General features: G+C 44.6%; 1 protein-coding gene across 2 annotated transcripts in view; it reads right to left on the reverse strand.

Annotated features, from left to right (window-relative positions):
- CHRND (cholinergic receptor nicotinic delta subunit) overlaps positions 1-25,759 on the reverse strand; it is a 100,950-nt gene that overhangs the window by 14,223 nt on the left and 60,968 nt on the right. For both annotated transcript variants that reach the window (XM_073626474.1, XM_073626473.1), the window contains 2 exons: positions 11,397-11,508; positions 10,622-10,736 (listed from right to left, as the gene is read on the reverse strand). In XM_073626474.1, coding sequence (XP_073482575.1) covers positions 10,622-10,736; positions 11,397-11,508 — 227 coding nt within the window. The remainder of the gene's footprint in view (positions 1-10,621; positions 10,737-11,396; positions 11,509-25,759) is intronic.

Genomic DNA, 25,759 nt, shown 5'->3' on the forward strand with positions numbered 1-25,759 from the left:
CCAGTGACATTATTGCATTGATTAGTGCTATAAAAATGCACTGAACAATGTAAAAATTACACTGGCAGGAAAGGGGTTATTACTAGGGTGCAGTTAAGTGTGTTCCCTCAGTGGGTTCTAACTGTAGGGGGGATGGGCTTACTGAAACATGACAGAGATCACTGCTCCCGATCACTGGGAACAGAAGATCCCTGTCATGTCACTAGGCAGAACGGGGAATTGCCTTGTTTACATAGACAGTTCCCCGTTCTGCCTCTCCTCGCCGCGATCGCAGGCCGCCGGCGGACATTGAGTCCGCGGGAACCGCGGGCACACTCCCGCTATCCTGTTTTTACGGACTGACATACAGGTACGTAAGTTTGCGCAGGAGAGCCATTCTGCTGACGTATATCGGCCTGAGTCAGTCGGCAAGTGGTTAAATGTTGTTTCATAATACAGCAATTTCAATCAAAAGATATAAGAATTGTGCATTACTTCTTCTTTTAGATGTTGGAGGAATGACAAATGCCCTACATTACTCGACTGGAGGTACATGTTCATTGGAGGACTGTTGGGTTCATAAGTGTAAGGGGAGTTATTGAAAATTCCATAAGACATGGGCTACATGGATTTAATACTCCTCACAGATGTAATTTAGAGAGAAGGTATAGGATTGGTGAATGTTGTTAAAATATTCCTTTACTCCCTTACTGAAGGAGTGTTTACACTTATTTTGTTTTTTCTTTTTTTTTATTTACAATTTGATAATATGTGTATTTGTAAATGTACATTGGAAAATAATATTGGAAAATCATAAAATATAAAAAAATAAATAAAAGAGTTTTTATACTGCTACACTCAGATATGCTGTCTGTTGTCCTTTTCTATTCCTGACCTACAGCATGTAGGTTTGTAGCCTGGAGAGTAGTAGGCTTTCTGGGCCTAAGCCCAGATGGAGACTCAATATGAGGACCCACTGCTGGGGTACTCACAAAAGAGCTGGGAAGAATGCTGGACTTCAGGAGATTGTGATGATGGCATGGAAGTGTTGTGCCTTGTAAATGAAGAAAGGTGAAGATGTGAAGCTGATGTTCCGTCTGTTGTCCTTTTCTATTCCTGACCTACAGCATGTAGGTTTGTAGCCTGGAGAGTAGTAGGCTTTCTGGGCCTAGGCCCAGATGGAGACTCAATATGAGGACCCACTGCTGGGGTACTCACAAAAGAGCTGGGAAGATTGCTGGACTTCAGGAGATTGTGATGATGGCATGGAAGTGCTGTGCATTGTAAATGAAGAAAGGTGAAGATGTGAAGCTGATGTGCCAGGTTGTTGATATCATTCTTCAGTAAATTATTGAAAAGCGCATTGGGCCTGGAACATGTGAGACAGAAGATGGTGGAATTTCTCCCTAAAGACAGGTATATGTGCACCCTATCTCATGATAATGCAGGGCGGAGTCCCTGGCCAGCTTAGTGGGAAGAGGAGGTAAATCCAGCAAGGAACAAGCAAAGGTGAGTTGGGAGATCTAGTGGTAAAAGTAGACAGGACAAATGAGAAGTTAGAGACTGACACAGCTCTACTGGCTCCACCTGTACCTAAAATAACAGTGGGTACATCAGAATTCAAGTGTGCAAAATATCAGAATGAAAATATGCCAACATTTGTCCTCATATTATTACTGTTACGCATACATCTTATTACTATTACTCATACAATTTCACTGTATAAACCTCAGACCTAAAGTGTTACTAAACCCAGGACCTTGCATTCACTATATCTGGTCTTCCACATTACACAGAACACGAGTGCACGTGGGCTGTGAATAACTGTGTATTGTAATGTTGAGTACCTGTGTATTGAGTGTTGAGTATTAGTGTCAGGAAGCTAGTTGTTAGTTAATTTGGATAGGATATAATCCCAAATCCTAATTAGTTGGTACGATGCCCAGCAGGTGTGGAGATGCGACTTGGTGTACATCTTGCTGCATGTATGCGTTCCTTGATCATCTTATCGAGGGCGAATACTGCTGTGCAAAATGTAAGCACATTGTTTCCTTGGAAGCCCAGGTTCTGGATCTAGGGAAACAACTGTCAGCACTGAGAAGTCCCTCCATACTAAAGGAGAGCCGTAACGTATCCGGCAGGTGCTGGCAGGGGCCAGCACAGAGGCGGGTGGAGACAAAGAGGTGCAGGCACTAGAAAAAAGTAAATGGGTGACAGTCAGGAAGGATAGAGGGGAAAGGGCCAGGGAGGCCGATCCTGGGCTGGAACATACCAATAAGTATGCTCCATTGAGTGACATTGGTGAGGCCAGTCAGGGATCAGCACTGCTGGAGCTGAAGGATTCCCCTAGCTGCCAGGGGAAGAACTCCTCCAGTGAGAGTGGGGGCGAAGCGAAGGGAAAGGAAAGACAGAATCTCATGGTAAGGGACTCAATTCTTAGAAGGACAGAGAGGGCAATCTGTCACAAAGACCTGAACCGCCAAACTGTATACTGTCTACCGGGCGCTCGGGTTCGGCACATCACGGATCTGGTGGACAGATTACTGGGAGGGGCTGAGGAAGAGCCGGCTGTCATTGTGCATGTTGGCACCAATGACAAAGTCAGAGGCAGATGGAGTGTCCTAAAGAATAATTTTAGGGACTTGGGAGCTAAGTTGAGGAAAAGGACCTCCAAGGTAGTATTCTCAGGAATAATACCGGTACATCGAGCCACACCAGAAAAGTAGAGGGAGATTAGGGAAGTAAACAAGTGGCTGAGGAGCTGGTGGAGTAAGGAAGGGTTTGGGTTCCTGGAGAGCTGGACCGACTTCTTTGTCAGTCACCAGTTCTATAGAAGGGACGGACTTCACCTAAATGAGGAGGGTGCAGATCTGCTGGGAGTGAAGATGGCCAAAATGTTAGAGGGGCTTTTAAACTAGGCAACAGGGGGGGGGGGTTCAGAAATAGAGATAGGCAGTGTGGAAAATATTAGTGGTAGGTTGACTAAAGCACACAAACCCAAGGTAAGTATAGTAACAAGTCCTATTTGCATTCTCGGAACACGCAATAAGAGGACAGTATGTGAACGGTCTAAACTATGTGGCATGTTCACCAATGCCAGGAGCCTGGCGGACAAGATGGGAGAACTAGAGATACTGTTGTACGAGGAGGATTTAGATTTTATGGGAATTTCAGAGACTTTGTTCAACAGCTCTCATGATTGGCTGGCAACCATTCAAGGGTATTCCCTTTATCGCAAAGATAGAGAGGGTAAAAAAGGGGGAGGGGTATGTCTGTATATCAAGAATAATGTACAAGTGAATGTGAGATTACATCACTAAGGGAGCTAGGGAGGAGGTGGAATCCTTATGGGTAGAGCACCAAAGGGATGAAACTAAGGGGAAAATAATACTGGGAGTATGCTATAGGCCCCCTAACCTGAGGGAGGAGGGGGAGACAGACCTCCTATCACAATTTGGATTAGCAGCAAGGATGGGAAGTGTCATCATAATGGGGGATTTTAATTATCCAAACATAAACTGGGTGGAAAGAACTGTGCATTCGTCTAAGGCTCGCCAGTTCCTAAATGTCTTGCAGGGCAATTTCATGGGTCAGATGGTAGATGCACCAACTAGAAACAAAGCGTTACTAGACCTACTGATTACCAACAATACAGACCGGATCACAGATGTGGAAATAAGGGGCAATTTAAGAAACAGCGATCACAGGTCAGTTAGCTTCAGTATACAGTAAATCACACAAATAGGAAACATAAAGGGGAATACAAAGACACTGAATTTCAAAAGAGCCAACTTCCCTAAACTACGAACCTTGCTAGAAGATATAAATTGGGATAGAATCTTAGGAACAAAGAACACAGAGGGGAGATGGGTTTGCTTTAAGAGCATAATAAATAAGGGCATGAGCCAGTGCATCCAATTGGGAAATACATTTAAAAGAGCGAACAAAAATCCTGGATGGACTGGACTCCAATGTAAAAATGCATATAAAAGAAAAGGAGAAGGCCTTCAAAAAATACAAGGCTGAGGAATCATCATCAGCATTCAGACTTTACAAAGAACGCAACAAGAAATGTAAGGGTGCAATTAGGGCGGCTAGAACACAGAACACGAACACGATAGCGGAGGAGAGCAAAAAAATCACAAGAGATTCTTTAAGTACATAAACAGTAAAAAAGGAGTACAGACCATATTGGCCCCATAAAGAATTAGGAAGGAAATCTGGTTACAAAGGATGGGGAGATGGCAAAGGTATTGAATTTATTCTTATCCTCAGTCTTCACAAAGGAATCAGGGGGCTTCAGTAACCAAAACTGCAGTGTTTATCCTCATGACACACCACAGGAAGCACCCCCATGGCTAACAGAGGACAGAATTAGAGATAGACTTGGAAAACTTAACATTAATAAGTCACCTGGACCAGATGGCTTGCACCCGAGGGTCCTAATTAGGGTCCTAATTTTACTGACAGTCTAACGGGAATGGTACCAGCTGATTGGAGAAAAGCCAATGTAGCACCAATATTTTAAAAAGGGCCATAATACATCCCTGGGAATTACAGACCAGTTAGCCTAACATCAATAGTATGCAAGCTCCTGGAGGGGATGATAAGGGACTATATACAAGAGATTTTAGTAAAGAAAACGGTATCATTAGCAGTAATCAGCATGGATTCATGAAGAATCATTCTTGCCAAACCAATCTATTAACCTTCTATGAGGAGGTGAGCTGCCATCTAGATAAAAGAAGGCCCATAGACGTGGTGTATCTGGATTTTGCAAAAGCATTTCACACAGTTCATAAACGTTTACTGTACAAAGTAAGGTCCGTTGGCATGGACCATAGGGTGAGTACATGGATTGAAAACTGGCTACAAGGATGAGTTCAGAGGGTAGTGATAAATGAGGAGTACTCGGAAAGGTCAGGGGTGGAAAGTGGGGTCCCCCAGGGTTCTGTGCTGGGACCAATCCTATTTAATTTGTTCATAAACGACCTGGAGGATGGGATAAACAGTTCAATCTCTGTATTTGTAGATGATACCAAGCTAAGCAGGGCAATAACTTCCCCGCAGGATGTGTAAACCTTGCAAAAAGATCTGAACAAATTAATGGGGTGGGCAACTACATGGCAAATGAGGTTTAATGTGGAAAAATGTAAAATAATGCATATGGGTGGCAAAAATATGAATGCAATCTACTCACTAGGGGGAGAACCTCTGGGGGAATCAAGGATGGAAAAGGACCCGGGGGTCCTAGTAGATGATAGGCTCACCAATGGCATGCAATGCCAAGCTGCTGCTAACAAAGCAAACAGAATATTGGCATGCATTAAAATGGGGATTAACTCCAGAGATAAAGCGATAATTCTCCCACTCTACAAGACTCTGGTCCGGCCTCACCTCCTCAGGAAGGATGTACTGGAAATGGAGCGAGTACAGAGAAGGGCACCAAAGCTAATAAAAAGGGACTGGAGGATATTAGTTTTGAAGAAAGGTTTCGAGCACTGAACTTATTCTCTCTAGAGAAGAGACGCATGAGAGGGGATATGATTTAAATTTATAAATACCACACTGGTGACCCCACAATAGGGATAAAACGTATCGACGGAAGGGAGTGGCCACTCATTAACATTCGAAGAACTTAGATTTAACCTTAAACTGCGTAGAGGGTTCTTTACTGTAATGCCCTGTACACACACGATAGGATTTTCCAACAACAAAATCGTGGATTTTTTTCTGAAGGATGTTGGCTCAAACTTGTCTTGCATACACAAGTACAAATGTAGTCGTAAATTCCGAACGTCAAGAACGAAGGGACGTACAACACGTACGACGAGCCGAGAAAAATTAAGTTCAATAGCCAGTGCGTCTCTTCTGCTTGATTCCCAGCATGCGTGGACTTTTGTGCGTCGGACTTATGTACACACGATCGGAATTTCCGACAACAAGTTTTGTCGTCGGAAAATTTGAGAACCTGCTCTCAAACATTTGTTGGCGGAAATTCCGACAACAAATGTTCTTTGCAGTATACACATGGTCAGACTTTCCGACAACAAGCTCACATCCAACATTTATTGTCGGAAAATCCTATCGTGTGTACAGGGCATAATAGCAGCAAGGATGTGGAATTCCCTTCCACAGGCGGTGGTTTCAGCGGGGAGCGTCGATAATTTAAAAAAACTATTAGATAAGCACCTGAACGACCACAACATACAGGGATATACAATGTAATACTGACATATAATCACACACACAGATTGAACTTGATGGACTTGTGTCTTTTTTCAACCTCGCCTACTAGGTAACTATGTAACATGGAAATGCAATTATTTTAGTAAATATAAACTGCTAAATACCTTTTCTCACCAGCAGTATATAGCAGCCTTGTGACTTCTATCAATGCCCTGCTGAGAACTGGTTAAAGCTTGTAGGAGGAGTTTTTATTATCCTCTGACTGTCCTATGAGGCTGCATGACTCCTGACTGACCCCCTGTCTGCTGATTGGCCCAGTGCTGATCACATGCAGCCTCCCCAGAAAAAAAAAACTCTCTAGCAATACCCACCAAACTGAGCATGTGCAGATGGATTGGGGACAGTGGAAGAAGGAGAGGATCAGAGAAGACAGGATCAAACAGTCTTTTTACACAATGCAGAGCAATAACCCCTTATAAGCATAACAAAGAAAATCAATCTCAAGATTTAGCAGCACGGAGGTGGATAGTAGCGGAGGTACCCGGGCCTGGATCAGCACAAGGGGACCCTCATTATCGGTCTATACGGAAGAAACTCATGGTGCAGTGAAGCCTAAGAGGAACATCAGAGGCAGCTACCCAAAGACACCCACTCCTCTGCCTAATACCCCCTTGGGGGTGACGGAGTCTGGTGAGTGGGGGAGCACGGGGGGGGAGCACTTGGAGTCACCAGCTTCTACTTGCACGGAAGTCACCTCATATCACCCCTTGAGCATTTTTAAATGCATGTCAACCGACCCTGATGTTCTCAATTGTTCCTGTCTCTACATATTAGACATTTTATTCCTGCCTGAGTCCAATATAGGGACTGTTTTACCGATGGTGTATTCATACTCGCTGTCTCTAATATGAGTGTTAATTGTCTGGACTCCTATCTTTTTATATATGAAATTTGAGGAAATTTTATATACTGTAACATAGAGGTTTTTTGCACTTTGGTTTCACTTTATACACAGTGCACTTTATTCACCATATTTATTGGGGATATGTGGTAACCTCATACGGTTACCGTTAGCCCCCAAACAGTGTGCTTTCTCACGGACCCCGAATATTTTTAAAAAGGAGGCTACTCACTAATTTCAACAAAAAAATTTTTTTATATTTCTATTTTTATTATTTTTTTGTCTTGTTTGGTTTATTGCATATGCAAAGGTTCACACTGGAAGTGGAGCAAGTGTAAACTCAACCCACTTACTGAAATATTTATTTACACAATACAGAAGATGTGCACATTCACTTTTTAGGATTTTATACTATATAAATTCATTATTTCATTCATTTTTGGTGCATTTATAGGGGGACATTCACTTAAGGAACACACATTTATTCCTTTCCTTGCATATACACAATTTTTGTCACTATTTCTATATATTCACTTATTTATTTATTTTTCTGACCTCTAAGCAATACTTACTGTCAATAGGGCAGCGCCAATTCCCCACATCTCTTTATTACATACTTTCAATTAACTCCTAAATAGGAATTAAGGGGAGGCTGCAGCCCTTTTAATAGCTATTTTCCTAAGCGCGGACTTTTAATCAAATAACCCCTTAGGTTCCGCAGTGAGTATAACAAGCATGCTTTACTGCATATACAGACTGGTTTTACTGTTGTGGGTTTAGACACACTTTAAGCTATTTATATAGGATTTGGTGTGTATATACAGTGAGGGAAAAAGTATTTGATCCCCTGCTGATTTTGTACTAGCCCACTAACAAAGAGATGATCAGTCTATAATTTTAATGGTAGGTTTATTTTAATAGTGAGAGACAAAACAACAACAAACAAAAAAACAGAAAAACGCATTTCAAAAAAGTTATAAATTGATTAGCATTTTAATGAGTGAAATAACTATTTAACCCCTTCGCAAAACATGACTTAGTACTTGGTGGGGAAACCCTTGTTGGCAATCACAGAAGCCAGATGTTTCTTGAAGTTGGCCACCAGGTTTGCACACATCTCTGGAGGGATTTTGACCCACTCCTCTTTGCAGATCCTCTCCAAGTCATTAAGGTTTTGAGGCTGACGTTTATAGCTCGAACCTTCAGCTCCCTCCACATATTTTCTATGGGATTAAGGTCTGGAGACTGGATAGGCTACTTCAGGACCTTAATGTGCTTCTTCTTGAGCAACTCCTTTGTTGCCTTGGCCGTGTGTTTTTGAGTCATTGTCATGCTGGAATACCCATCCATGACCCATTTTCAATGCCCTGGCTGAGGGAAGGAGGTTCTCACCCAAGATTTGACGGTACATGGCCCCATCCATCTTTGATGCAGTGAAGTTGTCCTGTCCCCTTAGCAGAAAAACACCCCCCGAAACATAATGCCCATGTTTGACAGTGAGGATTGTGTTCTTGGGGTCAGAGGCAAAATTCTTCCTCCTCCAAACACGGCGAGTTGAGTTGATGCCAAAGTGCTTGATTTTGGTCCCATCTGACCACAACACTTTCACTCAGTTCTCCTCTGAATCATTCAGATATTCATTAGCAAACTTCAGACCGGCCTGTACATGTGCTTTCTTGAGCAGGGGGACCTTACAGGTGCTACAGGATTTCAGTCCTTCACAGCGTAGTGTGTTACCAATTGTTTTCTTGGTGACTACGGTCCCAGCTGCCTTGAGATCATTAACAAGATCCTCCCGTGTAGTTCTGGGCTGATTCCTCACCATTCTCATGGTCATTGAAACTCCACAAGGTGAGATCTTGCATGGAGCCCCAGACTGAGGGAGATTGACAGTTATTTTGTGTTTCTTCCATTTGCAAATAATCGCACCAACTGCTCGCACCCTCTCACCAATCTGCTTGGCGATGGTCTTGTAGCCCATTCTAGCCTTGTGTAGGTCTACAATCTTGTCCATGACATCCTTGGACAGCTCTTTGGTCTTGGCCATGGTGGAGAGGTCAGGGTCAGGGTTGGGGTTTGAAAGCCTATGGAGTATGTGCCCCTGGAGTGGCAGTCCAGGGGTGCCAAAAAATCACTGTGAGTGAGGGTCACTTTGATTTGAGGCACCACGGTCACTGCACCATATGACATGCTTTTTTAACACCTGCCTCTTGGGCCGGGCCTTTTGGCTAGGACCAGAGGAATTTTTTATTCCTGGCCGGAGGGCCTGGTCATTGTTTCACACAATGGCCACCTTTTCACTCTCCTTTCCACTTATTCTTACCCCACTTTATTTTATTTATTGCCTGTGTTTGTCACCTTTTTGTGTTTTTGTGTTGTACACGGTTTGTTGCACTGTGTGATGAGTAGGGTTGCAGGTCCTCGGGCCTGCCCTGAAAGTCTTGGGAGGGGGTGGACATGGCCTTTTGGCTTAGTTCGCCCTCTCTCATGGGGTCTCCCTTCAGGGGAGCCTCACCTAGTACTTGAGTGGGTCTGGTTCGGCAGGCCCTCCAGAGAAAGGGGTCCGTCTGGTTTCGGCCAGATGGACCAAGCGTAAAGGTACTTTTGTCCCTGTCTGGAGCCTAACGCCCCAGGGGATTCAGGGCAAGGTCCTCTGATTTTAGAGGACTTGTGTACCCATTGCACTTTTTTGTGTTTCACTCTTTATGTGTGTGCACATTTTTTTGGCACCGGGTGAAGTTTTTGGGTGTGTTTGCACGCCATGGGCTTTCAATAAAATAAAAAAAAAATGGTGGAGAGATTAGAATCTGATTGATGGATTGCTTCTGTGGACATGTGTCTTTTATACAGTTAACAAGCTGAGATTAGGAGCACTCCCTTTAAGAGAGTGCTCCTAATCTCAGCTCGCTACCTGTATAGAAGACACCTGGGAGCCAGAAATCTTGCTGATTGATAGGGGATCAAATCATTATTTCACTCATTAAAATGCAAATCAATTTATAACTTTTTTGAAATGCATTTTTCTGGATATTTTTGTGGTTATTCTGTCTCTCGCCGTTAAAATAAACCTACCATTAAAATTATAGACTGATCATTTCTTTGTCAGTGGACAAATGTACAAAATCAGCAGGGGATCAAATACTTTTTTCCCTCACTGTATTTTTAATATATATATATATATATATATATATATATATATATATATATATATATATACACACACATACACATACATACATACAGTATCTCACAAAAGTGAGTACACCCCTCACATTTTTGTAAATATTTTATTATACCTTTTCATGTGACAACACTGAAGAAATGACACTTTGCTACAATGCAAAATGGTGAATAGTCCAGCCTGTATAACAGTGTAAATTTGCTGTCCCCTCAAAATATCTCACAAGCTGTACACTCACTACTTTACATTGTAGCAAAGTGTAATTTCTATATATATATATATATATATATATATATATATATATATATATATATATATATATATATATATATATATATATATATATTAAAATCATGCTATTCTAGTCATACCTCTTTCATCCGTTCTGACATGATGTGCGTGCTGGGAGTTCTAAAATGAATGTTCAATACAACAACGCAACTCACAACTACAATTGTCACCAGAATCATGATAAATGTCAGGTACCTGGGAAACAAAAGACAGTTTTAATGTTTTCATCTGTTTGAGTGACCATGTATTTTGTTGTGTAAGACAGTAACATGTTTAGCAATTTAAAATCATACACACTATGAATTGCAAAAATATAAACTTCCCACTGAAAATGACAGCACATACAAACAGACACACAACATGTTTGCATGTTTACAGCATAGCCATGCAAATGTATTTTCATTTTTGGCATAGCCATGCAAATGTATTTGCACTTTTGGCTAAGTCTGGAGACCCTTTTTAATCCTCTTTTGGTTTGAGACTGTTAGGCAGTTTAAAATGTCTTTTAATTGAGCATGGTCTATTCAGCTCTTTAGCAAAGATTCAAGTACATAAAGATCCACAGGCCCTTCACTGTACTATAAACGCCTCTGGATTAAAGTGACAAGCATGTTTTAAAGATCTCATACATTTAACACTTTAGGGAGTGTTGGATCCTGGCACTCCCCGCTGTGCCCTGTGGTTCCTTTGGCTAACCCATTTATCACAGGGGCCAGTGGAAGTAACCACAGTGAGCAGCGGGGGACCAGGAATCCGACACATCCAGAAGTATGCCATATGCCTAATATCTTTCAGCAACATTGCCACCAAAACTGCATTTACAGTTATGTTATATAGAACACTTGAGAAACTCACTTGCTGATGAGTGGTATAGCCAAGGAGGTCTCTGGGAGGCGTTGTGAGATTAGCAGCAAGAAGACAGACTGAGCCAGCAGGACAGATATGGCCAAGGTCATCTTTTCACCACCTGCCAGAAATATGATGTTATATACAGTCTACTATAGTGTTGCTTTATTAAGCAGGGAGTATCAAACTAAATTAAACATTACACAATTATTATGGTGCTAGAAATAAAATGATTAAGGCCACATACAAGAAGTAAGGTACTGTGTGTTATAAGCACCTGTCTTTACAGGTAGAAACAAACCCTTTACAAGTTATTAAAAGCTTATTCCTTTAGAGTAAACTTTTCGTTAACAGCATAAACATCTGCTCTTGTGTAAACCTGTGAGAATAGGAATATGGGAGCTACTATTGCTTGTAGCCCCTACTTGCTGTGTGTGTTAGCCATGTCTCCTGCTGGAGGCCTACAGCAAAGACTACACCAAATGTGTAAGACAGGCCTACCTCAGGACGCAGACAGTGCCCCAATGCAGTTTTTAAAGCCTGTCCTTGCACCATGGTCCTACACTCTTTAGACATGGGGGGGGGGGGGGGTATCTAAGCCCAACGCTTCCATTGCTCATGTAAATAAGTTCTATATTCCTCAGGCTTTAGGGCTGCAGGCCTCATGTTGAGAATCACACATTAACTTTCTAGCGAGGCCTCACAAACACCCAAGGTCCAGGTTTAGTCCATCTGGGTCTTGCCAACTAGGGCCATTGACTTGGTGCACAGGAGGTGGGTGTTAAGAAACCTTTCCAGCTCACCACCGCTGACAGACCTTTGTTTGCTAAACCACCACACTTTCCCAACTGATCTGTCTAAATGACATCTCATGTTACTCTTCCCAGGTATTGGCTGTGCAATACATTCTTACAAAGAGCCACCAACCAGTCAAGCATATGAGGTACTCTCCTATATCTTCTGACTGCCTGCAGCCATACAGAAAACTAAGCACAATTTTGATTCTCAACAAAAAGTCCTTGAGGCTTTCTGCTGTGACTTTACTGAGGGAAAAGTGCCCCCTATGGGATAAAGTCTCTCCACTCATATCGCCGATGCCTCTTGCTCTGCTTCCCACAGGCAGAATGGCAGAAGAGGAGAACCAATTTGAACAGTGACATCTAATGGTGCCTACAGAAACCGCTGCAGACATCCTAACATATGTAACTTTAGATTGTAAGCTCTATTCCTTCTGTATTAAACTGTATTAATTATACTGTCCCATTTATATTGTAAAGCGCTGTACAAACTGTTGGTGCTATATAAATCCTGTATATCAATAATAATAATAATAATAATAATAATAATAATAATAATAATAATAATAACTATAGTATCCAAACACCCTGTTACATGCTTACTTTGAATGGCTTAGATTCTAGTAGTTATCACAACATAGTGAGTCACTGAAATAGTACAACAGTGGCAACCTCCCCCAATGTTTATAGCTTCAGGACTAAAAACCTGCTCTGTGCCTGCACAGCGACTCCCCAGAGACCTGAATAGGGCCATACTCCTATACCGGAGACACTAGGAATACAGCCCTATTCAAGTCAATGTGTAGTTACTACATAGGTGTGGGCAGTGCTGGAGTCGATTTTGGACCTGAGGCTTTAAGCTCCAGGGAAGTCAACTGCTGTCATAGGTTAAGCAAGGACCCAGGACTGGCGGTGGGGCTAGCTTTTAGGTTAGAGTACATTAATGGGCTAGAGAGGGTGGGCTGGGTTTTTTAAAGCAAAGCTTATCTTTCAGGCACATCACAGTATTCCTCCTTACAATATTTTAAGCTTATTTTATCTCCAGAAAGCCAATGCCATCTTTGTATATACATATTCTAGGGTCAGCATCTAGTTCACAGACATTGCTGACACAAGGATGGTAAATCTTGGTAATTCTGCAACTCTAACAAACATTGTAGGTGGGAAATTCACCACTGACCAACAAGGTATGGGGCACTTCAGCAGTGTTCACAAATACAAGGAGTCACCTCCCTGCTGACCACCAATTTAATGGGAAACTTCACCACTGAGTACCAGTGTAAGAGACACTTCTCTACTGACCACTAATGTAAGGGGCACTTCACCACTGACCACCTGCATAAGGAGGCACTACACCACTGAAAATAAATGTCAGGGGCAGGGGCGTTGCTAGGTCTACAAAAGATCTGGGGCTAGAGCCCATAGCAGCGTAGTAAAGAAAGTCATACGCTTGGGCGGGGCATACACATGTATATACAGTAATATACGTGTGGGTGTATATATATCCCCAGAGAGCCCCCTGCTTACATCAGGGTCCCCAGAGAGCCCCCCCTTACATCACCTTACATCAGGGTCCCCAGAGAGCCTCCTCCTTACATCAGAGTCCTCAGAGAGCCTCCCCCTTCCATCAGGGTACCCAGAGGGCCCCCCCACTTACATCAGGGTTCCCAGAGAGGCCCCCTTACATTAGGGTTCCCAGAGAGCCTCCCCCTTAAATCTGGGTCCCTAGAGAGCCTAGGCCTTAAAATCAGGGTCCCCAGAGAGCCTCTCCCTTACATCAGGGTCCCCAGAGTGCCCCCCCACTTACATAAGGGTCCCCAGAGAGCCTCCCCTTGGGGACCCCTGCAGAGACTCGGGGGTATTGGCCTCAGATTCGGGGCTATAGCCCCAAAAGCCACCCCCTAGCAACGCCCCTGCTCAGGGGAATTTTACCGCTAACTTTTAACATGAGGGCACTTCTCCACTAACCTGTAGAAAATAAAAGTGGCCACAGTGCAAACATCAATACGAGCATATGTAATTTATTAAAAGCATAAAAGCACACTTACATATGGATAAGCGAAGGGCTGCAAAACTGTGAAGATGGTACAGAACAACACAGCCGACCGGCACAAACAGCTGCCATGCACAGACTCCAGGACCGCCAGAAGGGGTTGGCAGCATCTCCAGGCTGACTGAATCAAAGTGGCAACCATCAAGGGTGAAAAGGGGGCATGTAAAATCACCTATTTTCACCCTTGATGGTTGCCACTTTGATACAGTAAGTCTGCAGACGCTGCTTACCCCCTCTGGTGGTCCTGGAGTCCGTACATGACAGCTGTTTTTGCCGGCCAGATGCGTTGGTCTTCGTTTACCCTTGCATAAGTGTGTTTTCAACATATTCAGCTCCGGAAGGTTTACCCCCATTCATGACCAGGCCACTTTTTGTGAAACGGCATTGCGTTGCTTTAACTGACAATTGCGCTGTCATGCAACGCAGTACACAAATAAAATTGATGTCTCTTTTTTCCCACAAAAAGAGCTTTCTTTTGGTGGTATTTGATCACCTCTGCGGTTTTTATATTTTGTGCTATGAACAAAAAAAGGCCGCCAATTTTGAAAAAAAAAATATATTTTTTTTACTTTCTGCTATAAAACATACCCAATAAAAAAAATGTATAAAATCAAATTTCTTCTTCAATTTAGGCCTCTTTTCACACTTGTGCGACCTGAAAGTCATGCAATTTTGCTGCGATTTTGACGCGACTTGAAGCAAAGCCTGTGTAATCTTGAGGTCTGTGGACCTTAAATCGCATCAAAGTTGGACCAAAGTAGAGCAGGGACTACTTTGAAGTCGCACAGATATGAACGGTATTAATTGGAAATCATGGGGTATTACTTGTCATGTGACTTTGCAGTCCCAAGTTGCAGGACAAGTTGTACAAGTGTGAAAGGGGCCTTTTGTATTCTGCTACATATTTTTGGTAAAAAAAATACCAATAAACATATATTGATAACTTTTGCGCAAAAGTTATAGTGTCTACAAAATATGGGATATATTTATGGAATTAAAAAATGGATTTTTAAAACAGCTTACCTGTAAAATCCTTTTCTTGGAGAACATCACGGGACACAAAGTACCATAATAATGACCATCTGGGTTATATGCTACCTTTAGGTGATTGGACACTGGCAACCAATAGTAAGAAGGTTCCTCCCATATAACCCCTCCCATACAGGAAGTACCTTTAGTTTTTTAGCAAGCAATGAAGATCCCAGAAAAGAAGGGAGGGACCTCTGTGACCCGTGATGTACTCCTAGAAAAGGATTTTACAGGTAAGCGGTTTTAAAAATCCATTTTTCTTTATCGTACATCACGGGACACAGAGCACCATAATAATGACTATCTGGGATGTCCTAAAGCAATGCATTTGAGGGGAGTGAACATAGTATTCCTAGACCCCTTTTAGGCCCAGGACTTATAAAGCTGCTTGCAGCACACTGTGGCCAAAAACAGTCTCCCTTTGAGACCTAACATCTAGTTGGTAAAACCTGGTGAATGTATGAACCGAAGACCAAGCAGCCGCTTTGCAAACCTGAGCCATAGACACCTGTTGGTGCACTGCCCATGATGCACTAACTCCTCTAGTAGAGTGAGCTTTGAGATATCAAGGTGGAACCTTGTGTTTCAACCCATAAGCCTGGATAATGTCCTGGCAAATCCACCTAGAGATAGTTGAACTAGTTGCTGCCTGTCCTTTCTTAAGACCCTCTGGCAGAACGAAAAGGGAGTCAGTCTTCTGAAAAGGAGCTGACATATTTAAGTAAACTTTGACTGCTCTCACCACATCCAGTGAGTGAAGCGACCTTTCCTTCTTAGGGTTGGGAAAAAAGGAAGGTAAAATGATATCCTGATTCAAGTGAAAACTGGAAACCACTTTAGGTAAAAAAATCTGGACGGGGGCGCATCACCACCTTGTCCTGATGTACAAACAGAAAAGGTTTTTCACAAGAAAGGGCGGCCAATTCTGACACCCTTCTAGGCGAGGTTATGGCCATCAAAAAGACCAATTTCCTAGTTAATAGAATCAAAGGAATATGCCTAATAGGTTCAACGGGTTGACTCTGTAGAGCTGATAGCACCAAGTTCAAGTCCCAGGGGAATAAAGGTGGCTTAACTGGCGGCCTTAAGTGCAGTACCCCCTTGACGAAGGCTCGTACTAAAGAATGAGATGCAATTGGCCTCTGGAAAAAAACTGATAAGGCCGAAATTTGTCCCTTAATGGTCCCTAAATATAGGTTTAAATCAATTCCTGTTTGAAGAAAGGCAAGGACCATCCAAATCGTATACTTGCAAGGGTGCCATCTTCTCCTCTCGCACCATGAAATGTACGATTTCCAGACCCTATGGTATATACTTCTAGAAACTGGCTTTCTAGCATTTATCAGAGTAGACAAGACAGAACCTCTGATACCAGGGTACTGAAAGACCGTGGTCTCAATAGCCATGCCATCAAATTCAGCGACCGTAAAGAAGGATGGTATATGGGACCTTGGGACAACAGGTCTGGACAGTATGGGAGGCACAATGGGTCCCCTACCGCCATCCTCACAATCTCTGAGTACCAGGGCCTCCTGGGCCACCCTGAGGCCACCAGAATTACTGTTTTCTGTGCCTCCTGTAGCCTGCGTAACAGGTGCGGCAGCATCTGGATCAGAGGAAAAGCATAAATTAGGGAATACCGATCCCAGGGAATCACCAATGCATCTGACCCGACAGCAATTGGATCCTTGGTCCTAGATACAAAGCTGTCCACCTTGGCATTGAACCTCGATGCCAGGAGATCCACATCTGGCATCCCCCAATGCTGGCAGATTTGAAGGAAAATTTTGGGGTGAAGGGACCACTCCCCCGGTAACAATTGCTGACGACTTAGGTAGTCTGGCCGCCAATTGTCCACACCTGGAATAAAGACTGCTGACAGAAACGGCACGTGTCTCTCGGCCCAAGTTAATATGTGATTTACTTCCCTTTGGGCTGCCCGACTCTGGGTGCCCCCTTGGTGGTTGATGTATGCCACAACCGTGGAGTTGTCGGACTGGACTCTGATAGGAAAACCCCGCAATCTGGACGTCCAGAATAGGAGAGTCAAGCGAGTTGCCCGGATTTCCAGCAGATTGATGGGCAAGGTCTTCTCTACTTGGGACCATCTTCCCTGTACGGAAGCCTTTTCCAGGACTGCTCCCCAGCCGAGATGACTGGCGTCCGTAGTCACCACTTTCCAGATTACAGGTGGAAAGGAGTTTCCGTCCCTCAAGTTGTTGGTTTTTGACCACCAAGAGAGGTCCTGTTTTACCTGTAGGGATAGAGACATTGGATGATCCAAGGTTTGTACAGACTTGTTCCAAACTTCCAGGATAGTTTTCTGGAACAACCTGGAGTGAAACTGTGCTTAAGGAACTGCGCTGAAAGATGACACCATCTTGCCCAGTAGCCTCATGCACAGTCGAATTGAAGGCCTTTCTACCCTTTTGACTTCTCGGACCAGCTCCACTATGGAGCTGACCTTTAAGGGAGGTAAAATTACCCTTTTCAGGGTTGTGTCCAGGATCAGGCCTAGATATGTCAAGACTTGAACTGGACGAAGGGCCAATTTGTCCATATTCAGAATCCAGCCTAGGAACCTCAGGAAACGAACAGTAGTTGTAACGTTTTCTACTAAGGTGGAGTAAGACTGGTCCCTTAACAGAAGGTCGTCCAGATATCCTACCACCGAGATCTTTTGGGACCTTAGAAATGCCAACACTGGAGCCAGAACCTTTGTGAAGACCAGAGGGGCCGTGGCTAGACCGAATGGAAGTGCCACAAACTGGAAATGACACCCCTCTACTGCGAAGTGCAGAAATCTTTGATGCAGACCGAAAATCGGTACATGGGGGTACGCATCCTTGATGTATATGGATGCTAAAAAATCCCCTCCTCTCAAGGATGCGATTACTGAACGAACCGACTCCATATGGAAGGTTCGGACGTTTAGAAAGGAATTGAGGGACTTGAGGTCCAGAATGAGCCTTACCTCCCCATTTGGCTTCGGCACTGTAAATAGGTTTGAGTAGAACCCCTTGCATTTTTCCTTGTGCGGAACCTTGATAATTACCTCCTGCCTTTCTAGCTGTTCTAAAGCTAAGAACAGGCCGCTCTTTTTCTCTGGGTCTGATGGGAGAATTAACCGATTTGGGGGAAAATCCCGGAACTCTATTGTGTAACCTTGTGTTATAGTGGAAATGACCCACCTGTCCTGAACCAATTTCCTCCAAGCGTCTGCAAACCGCCGCAGTCTGCCCCCCACCCGCAAGAGTGGGGGCGCCCCTTCACAAGGAGGACTTGGAATTAATTTTGGCTGGTTTCTGGGTCCAAGGTCTTTTCTGACCCTGAGGTTTCTTAAAAGCAGGTGGTTGAGGCCATCGATACCTCTTGGGAGAAGAGGCGCCTGGCCCAGGAGCATTGGGAATCTTAAAGGAAGGCTGCTTATTCCTTCTTTTAACTGGAAGCAATGAGCTCTTTCCTCCTGAGATCTTTTGGATATATTTATCCAGATCTTCTCCAAATAAATGCTCACCATGAAAAGGAAAAGCCGAGAGTAGCCTTTTGCATGGCATCTCAGCTGACCAGTTCTTTAACCACAAGACCCTGCACATATGGATTGAGAGTAGCGCAAAATGAGACATCTCCTGAATCGAGTCCTTCAATGCGTCTACCGCAAAACATAAAGCGCAAGGAATTTTCCGACAATTCGTCAGAAAATTCCTCCTGAACAGGTAGGTTCCTGACCAACCTCTTAAAACGGTCCTTCCAGGACTGGCAAATACCGATAGCCGCAACTGCCAGTTGTACTGCTGACCCAGCCACTGCAAAGGAGGCTTTTAGTAAGGATTCCAGTTTTTTATCTGCCGGATCTTTAAACCCTTGGGCATTATCCACTGGACCGGTTAGGCTTTTATTCACTGACGAAATGGCAGCATCAACCAAAGGTGTATCCCACCTCTTTCTGAATTTTTCCTCCATAGGATATGAAAAAGAAAACCTCTTTGGAGGCAAGTATATCCTGTGGTCCCAGTCAGCGTAAATCACCTGCTCCAATAATGGATGCACAGGGAATGCCTGGGAACCTTGCTGAGGACGCAAGGATCCCAATGTAGAACATGAGAGTCCCGGTCCCTGCACCGGGGGTAACTTAAATCCTGCTCTCACCATTTCAGCCAAAGATTGGATAAACAATTTCTGGGATTGGGAAGCCGAAATTGGTTCCTCAGAACCTGAGTCGCCCGCCGAGGACTCTTCAGCCTCTCCTTCCTCTCTACCCTTTACGGCCACCTCCTCCAAATCCTCTGCCCATTCTGGATCCAGATCACAAGGACCCAACTGGCTAAGGGAGTCCTGGTGCTCAAGTGACTGCCCACTGGGACCAGGCTCAGGAGAGGGAGATCTATGACGCTTCTTCACTCCCTGTGTTACTGAGGCAATCATACCTGCTATTTTGCCTTCAAGGCCAGCTAGGGCAGATGCTAAGTCATCCTTAGTAACATAAGCCGATGCAGGGATATTGGTAGTGGCCACTACGCCTGACAAATGCAATGGCTCAGCCAGGCCAAATGCCGCAGGTCTTTCAGGGGAGATTGATGCTGCAGTAACCTGAGGTTGATCTCCTGTTTTTGAAGGAGTCACTTTATCCCCTGGACTTGCCCTGCTCCCTGTACCTCGTTTTCTGGAAGACATTGCTTACAAGGGTTGAGGAAAAAATACTCTCTCTGCGCTATATGGCCAGCGTATAGCAGCTACCACAGCCTTTAAGCCTTCAAAGTGTTGCAAATGCCCAACTCACGTGCCAAGACCTCTGTGTCCCACTGCGCACTAAGCTCCTGGCTCTTACGAGCCTAATATGACAAGCAGCATTGACACGCGCGGGCGCTGACCTCCCTCTATATGCGCGCGCCGTCATGTAACGCACGCCTGGGAATCTTACTACGCATACGCACGCCCGCCAGGGACATGCGGCGCCCATACGGGCATGCCGCGATGCACGTGTCGACCGCTACCCGCGCACCCCGTAGTGCACACGGATGAGTGCAGGCGCATGGACACGCGGCGCACTTTCCTGACGCACGCTCCCTGCGCATGTGCACGCATAAGTATCTGCCGGCAGTCTCTGTAACCTTCCATACAGTGGGAACACAAGGCACGCAAATTTGGGAATAAACATATCATATTATAGCAACAACAGTAATACTATTTAGGCCTCCAGAGGGAGCACTCACCGGTCCTCGCTGCAGGGCCTGATACAGGCCCGATCTTCCCCCATCACCGCGGGTAGCGCCACTGAGGACCTTCAAGGACCGGGTCCCCCTCTGTTCAGGGTCCACACCCTTGGACCTGTAAGGCACCCTTCTGGTTCCCTTGGGCAGGTGATCGACCAGGAATACTATATATCAAGGGTCCAGCGCCATAAAGGACACATTACAGGCAAAACCTTGTTCTCGAACCAAGGCTCGGGTACCATCTACTTTAGCTTTAACATGCCATCCAAATGGATCCGATTATAACATTTTCACTGGGACATCATTGAAGAATTTGAAGAGCTTCCACAGCCATGACCATCACCTTCAAGACACTGGCAAAAACTAAAGGTACTTCCTGTATGGGAGGGGTTATATGGGAGGAACCTTCTTACTATTGGTTGCCAGTGTCCAATCACCTAAAGGTAGCATATAACCCAGATAGTCATTATTATGGTGCTCTGTGTCCTGTGATGTACGATAAAGAAAAATTTCTACTAGTAACTTATAGCGGCAGACAAATCAGACACTAAGCGACACTTTTTTGGGGACCAGTGACACCAATAAAGTGATCAGTGCTAAATAATATGCACTGTAACTGTACTAATGACACTGGCAGGGAAGGGGTTAACATCAGGGGCAATCAAAGGGTTAAATGTGTTCCCTGGGAGTGCTTGTGCTGAAGGAGGACAGAGATCCGTGCTCCTGCTTAGCAGAAGCACAAGATCTCTATCTTCTCCAGTCACACAGAACGGCGATCTGCCTTGTTTACATAGGCAGACCGCCGTTCTGTCTGCCTCGGGAATGACCGGCAGCACCCGTGCCCCAGACCCAGGAAACAAAATCACGTACGTATGTGATTTCACGCTGAAGGGCTGCCCTGCCACAGTATATATGTGCGGGGCGGTCCGGAAGCCTTTAATAAATTATATATGCTCGTATTGATGTTTGCGGTGTTGCCATTTTTGTTTTCTACATGTTATCGAGGATTCCCAGGCCTGATGAGCCCTGCTGGACCACAATCTAACCCATCATCAATCCATCCATACTCACATCTTCTCCTGTGATACATCCCAGTGGCGTCGCTAGGGGGGGGTGGGGGGGTGCGGGCCGCACCCGGGTGACACTCGCCAGAGGGGTGACACCCGTCGACAGGGCCCAGTGCAACACCACTGCACCAATCTCTTCATCTCACGCGGGCTGTCTGAGGCCGAGCTGTCCCCGCTGTCTCACACAGCTGAGCGGAGCGAAGCCGCCTCCCCCTCCTCTCTGTTTACATCTACACAGGAGGAGGGACACCGCTGTGCATGTCCCGCGCTGATCTGAGGTATGTACATTATGCAAATTTTGGGTCTGCACCGAAGGGGGGGTCTGCACTAAAGGGGGTCTGCACTGAGGGGGGGTTCTGCACTGAAGGGAGTTTCTGCACTGAATAAGGGCCTGCAGTGAAGGGGGGGAGGGTCTGCACAGAATAGGGGTTATGCAATGAAGGGGGTCTGCGCTGAATAGGGGGTCTGCAATGAACAGGGAGACTGAATGAAGGAGGGGTCTGCAATGAAGGGGGGTTCTGCACTGAAGGGGGTCTGTACTTAAGGGGGGTCTGCACTGAATGAGATCTGTACTGAAGGGGGGGTCTGCACTGAATGGGATCTGTACTGAAGGGGGGGTCTGCACTGAATGGGATCTGTACTGAAGGGGGGTCTGCACTAAAGGGGGTCTGCACTAAAGGGGGTCTGCACTAAAGGGGGTCTGCACTAAAGGGGGTCTGCACTAAAGGGGGGGATCTGTACTGAAGGGGGGGATCTGCACTGAAGGGGGGGGATCTGCACTGAAGGGGGGGGATCTGCACTGAAGGGGGGGATCTGCACTGAAGGGGGAGTCTGCAGTGAAGGGGGAGTCTGCAGTGAAGGGGGAGTCTGCAGTGAAGGGGGGGTCTGCAGTGAAGGGGGGGTCTGCAGTGAAGGGGGGGTCTGCAGTGAAGGGGGGGTCTGCAGTGAAGGGGGGGTCTGCAGTGAAGGGGGGGTCTGCATGATGTACTAACCTGGCAGCGAAAGGGTTAATGCATAGCAAAGCTCTAAGGCAGAACTCTGCTAGAGCTAGGATTATAGTAACATATCTACCAACTTTTTTAGATGGGAGCGAGGGACACCTATTAGCAAAGGTATGTAGGTATTGGACACACCCCCTGCCACGTCCCCTTAAAGGAGAATTATACAAAAAAATGATTAGTTAAACCCACAATTTTTTTTTTTACCACTACTATTCCTTTATACTGGCTTTTTTAATTTACAAATGCAGCAATTAAGAAATTGGATGAAAGGTTTAACCTCCCTGGCGGTATGATTATTTCAGATTTTAGGTGCTGAAAGCGGTACCATTATTTTGCACAGAAATTTGGCGTTTTATATTGTAGGCCTGTAATTCTTAGGAATAGTTCACTTAAATCTGTCCAAACAAGAGTCTAGTAGACATCCCGGGTATGATAAAGTTTGAAAAACGAAATAAAAAATTATAATATAATAAATAACTATAAATAATTATAACAAATAATAATATAATAATAATAAAAATTATATAATAATGTAATCAAATCAAAAACACTGAAATTTGCTCAGTTGCAGAATTGTCGCTTTTGTTACTTTTAGTGTTTGATGACGGATCTCCCCACAAATCATTATCGCTCAATTCTGCAAGTGATTCTAATTTATTATCGCTGTTTTCTAGCTGGTCTAAAACCACTTTTGATGTAAAGAGACAGTTTTGGTTGCTATGGACAATCTCCAGTTTCCTGGCAGAAAGAACAGTTTTTATATATATAAAACTGCATGCAGGACACTGGGCAGACCACTAGGGACAAAGGGGATGTGTCATTATTTGATACAGTACTGTAATCTGTAAGATTACAGTATACTGTATCTGTACTGTGTGTTTCACTTTTGAATTTACCGCCGAACTCCGTCCCCGTGCGTCGCAACGCTCGCAGGGAACGGAGCTTGGCACTGTGAATCGAGCGAGACACAGCGGCTCGCCGATCACAGCGGAGAGACATCGCAGGAACCAGGTGACAAGGTAAGTAAACTCTTCCTGGATCCTGCGATGCGATCCCGAGTCTGGCTCGGGGATACCGCTTTTGGTATGAAAAATCCACCCCGAGCCAGACTCGGGAATACCGCCAGGGAGGTTAACACTGGGAAACACTTTTTGAAAGTTAGAAAGCACATTTTATATACTGTACAATATAGATCAGAATGAGGGACAAATGAGGAGGAAAGAGGGACTTTGTTCCAAATCAGGGGCAGTCCATCAAAATCAGGGACAGTTGGGAGCTTCAGTATGTAGTAGGGACATTTGCATGCAATATGAATAATATGTTCACAAATATGCTACATAAAATATTTTTGGTTATTTCTACAATGCCCCCTCCCTTCTATCACTGTCCGATGCTGGCTGTGAACTCACAACATACAGGTTTTAGGGTGATAAAGATGTTTGTAGGCACCACTTTTAGCCCCCCTTGTAATTATACAATTGCAGTTCAAATATTATATAGTTAGTCAACCAATATAATTGTCACCCACCCAAAAAACATTGGGGTTGTTTTTCTAAAACTGTAGAGGGCAAAATCTGGTGCAGCTGTGTATGGTAGCCAATCAGCTTCTAACTTCAGTTTGTTTCAAGACCCCTTTCACATTGGAGGCGTTTTTCAGGCGCTTTAGTGCTAAAAATAGCGCCGGAAAAAAACCTCAGCTGCAATTCCGGTGTGAAAGCCCGAGTGCTTTCACACTGGGGCGCTGCACTGGCAGGACGTCAAAAAAAAGTCCTGCAAGCAGCTTCTTTGCAGCGCTGTAGGAGCGGTGAATACACCGCTCCTAAAGTGCCCCTGCCCATTGAAATCAATGGGCAGCGCCGCTACAGCGGCACTTTGCGGCCGGTTTTAGCCCTTTTCGGCCACTAGCGGGGGTTAGGCAATGTGAAAGTGCCCTAATTAAGCTTTGACAGAAACCCTGGAAGTTGATTGGTTTCTATGCAGAACTGCACCAGCTTTTGCACTCTCCAGTTTTAGTAAATCAACCCAATCTTTATATACACCATATTACCAAAAGTATTGGGATGCCTGCCTTTACACGCACATGCACTTTAATGGCATTGCAGTCTTATTCTGTAAGGTTCAATGTTGAGTTGGCCCACCCTTTGCAGCTATAACAGCTTGAACTCTTTTGGGAAGGCTGTCCACAAGGTTTAGGAGTGTGTCTATGGGAATGTTTGACCATTCTTCCAAAAGTGCATTTGTGAGGTCACACACTGATGTTGGACAAGAAGGCCCGGCTCGCAGTCTCCACTCTAATTCATCCCAAAGGTGTTCTATCGGGTTGAGGTCAGGACTCTCTGCAGGCCAGTCAAGTTCCTCCATCCCAAACTCACTCATCCAAGTCTTTATGGACCTTGCTTTGTGCACTGGTCCAAATCAGTTGGTGGAGTGGGGATTATAGTGTGTTGTTGTGTTTCAGCGGTTGGGCTCCTTAGTTCCAGTGAAGGGAACTTTTAAGGAGTCAGCATACCGAGACATTTTGGACAATTTCATACTCCCAACTTTGTGGGAACAGTTTGGGGATGGCCCCTTCCTGTTCCAACATGACTGCGCACCAGTGCACAAAGCAAGGTCCATAAAGACTTAAAGTGAATTATGGTGTGGGGATGTTTTTTAGGGTTTGTGCTTGTCCCATTAGTTCCAGTGAAGAGAACTCTTAAAGGGTTTGTAACCCTAAAAAAAAATAATAAAAAATAGATCCTGTTCCATTAAAGCATGTTATACAGCACAGTGCTTGTGCTGTGTAATTTGACTTCCCCGTATCACCGGAAATACCTGGCTGATCCTGCCTGGTTCTGCCCCCCTCTGTAAACTGACCACAGTTTATCATGGCTGCTGAGAACGAACACCGTGGTCAGTTTACTTGCCTCTATCATCTGCAGCCCTCATCTCCCCCTTTCCTCCCTGCCTATCAACTCTCCGATCCTCCCCTCCTGATGATAGAATAAGACCCCATACACACTATACAACTTTTGTTGTCTGATTTCCTTTAGATTTACCAAAACCATGTAGTGCAAGGGCCTGCCTGATTGCATACAAATTGAAATTCTTAAGGTATGATCTCAAATTATATGGTTATGGTAAATCTGAAGGAAAAAATCTACAGAAAATTGTATATTGTGTATCCAGCTTAACAGTGTAAAGTCTCTCCAATCCCCTCTGTTAGATAATGC

Source organism: Aquarana catesbeiana, linkage group LG04, assembly GCF_042186555.1.
Source record: "Aquarana catesbeiana isolate 2022-GZ linkage group LG04, ASM4218655v1, whole genome shotgun sequence".
Taxonomy (NCBI): domain Eukaryota; kingdom Metazoa; phylum Chordata; class Amphibia; order Anura; family Ranidae; genus Aquarana; species Aquarana catesbeiana.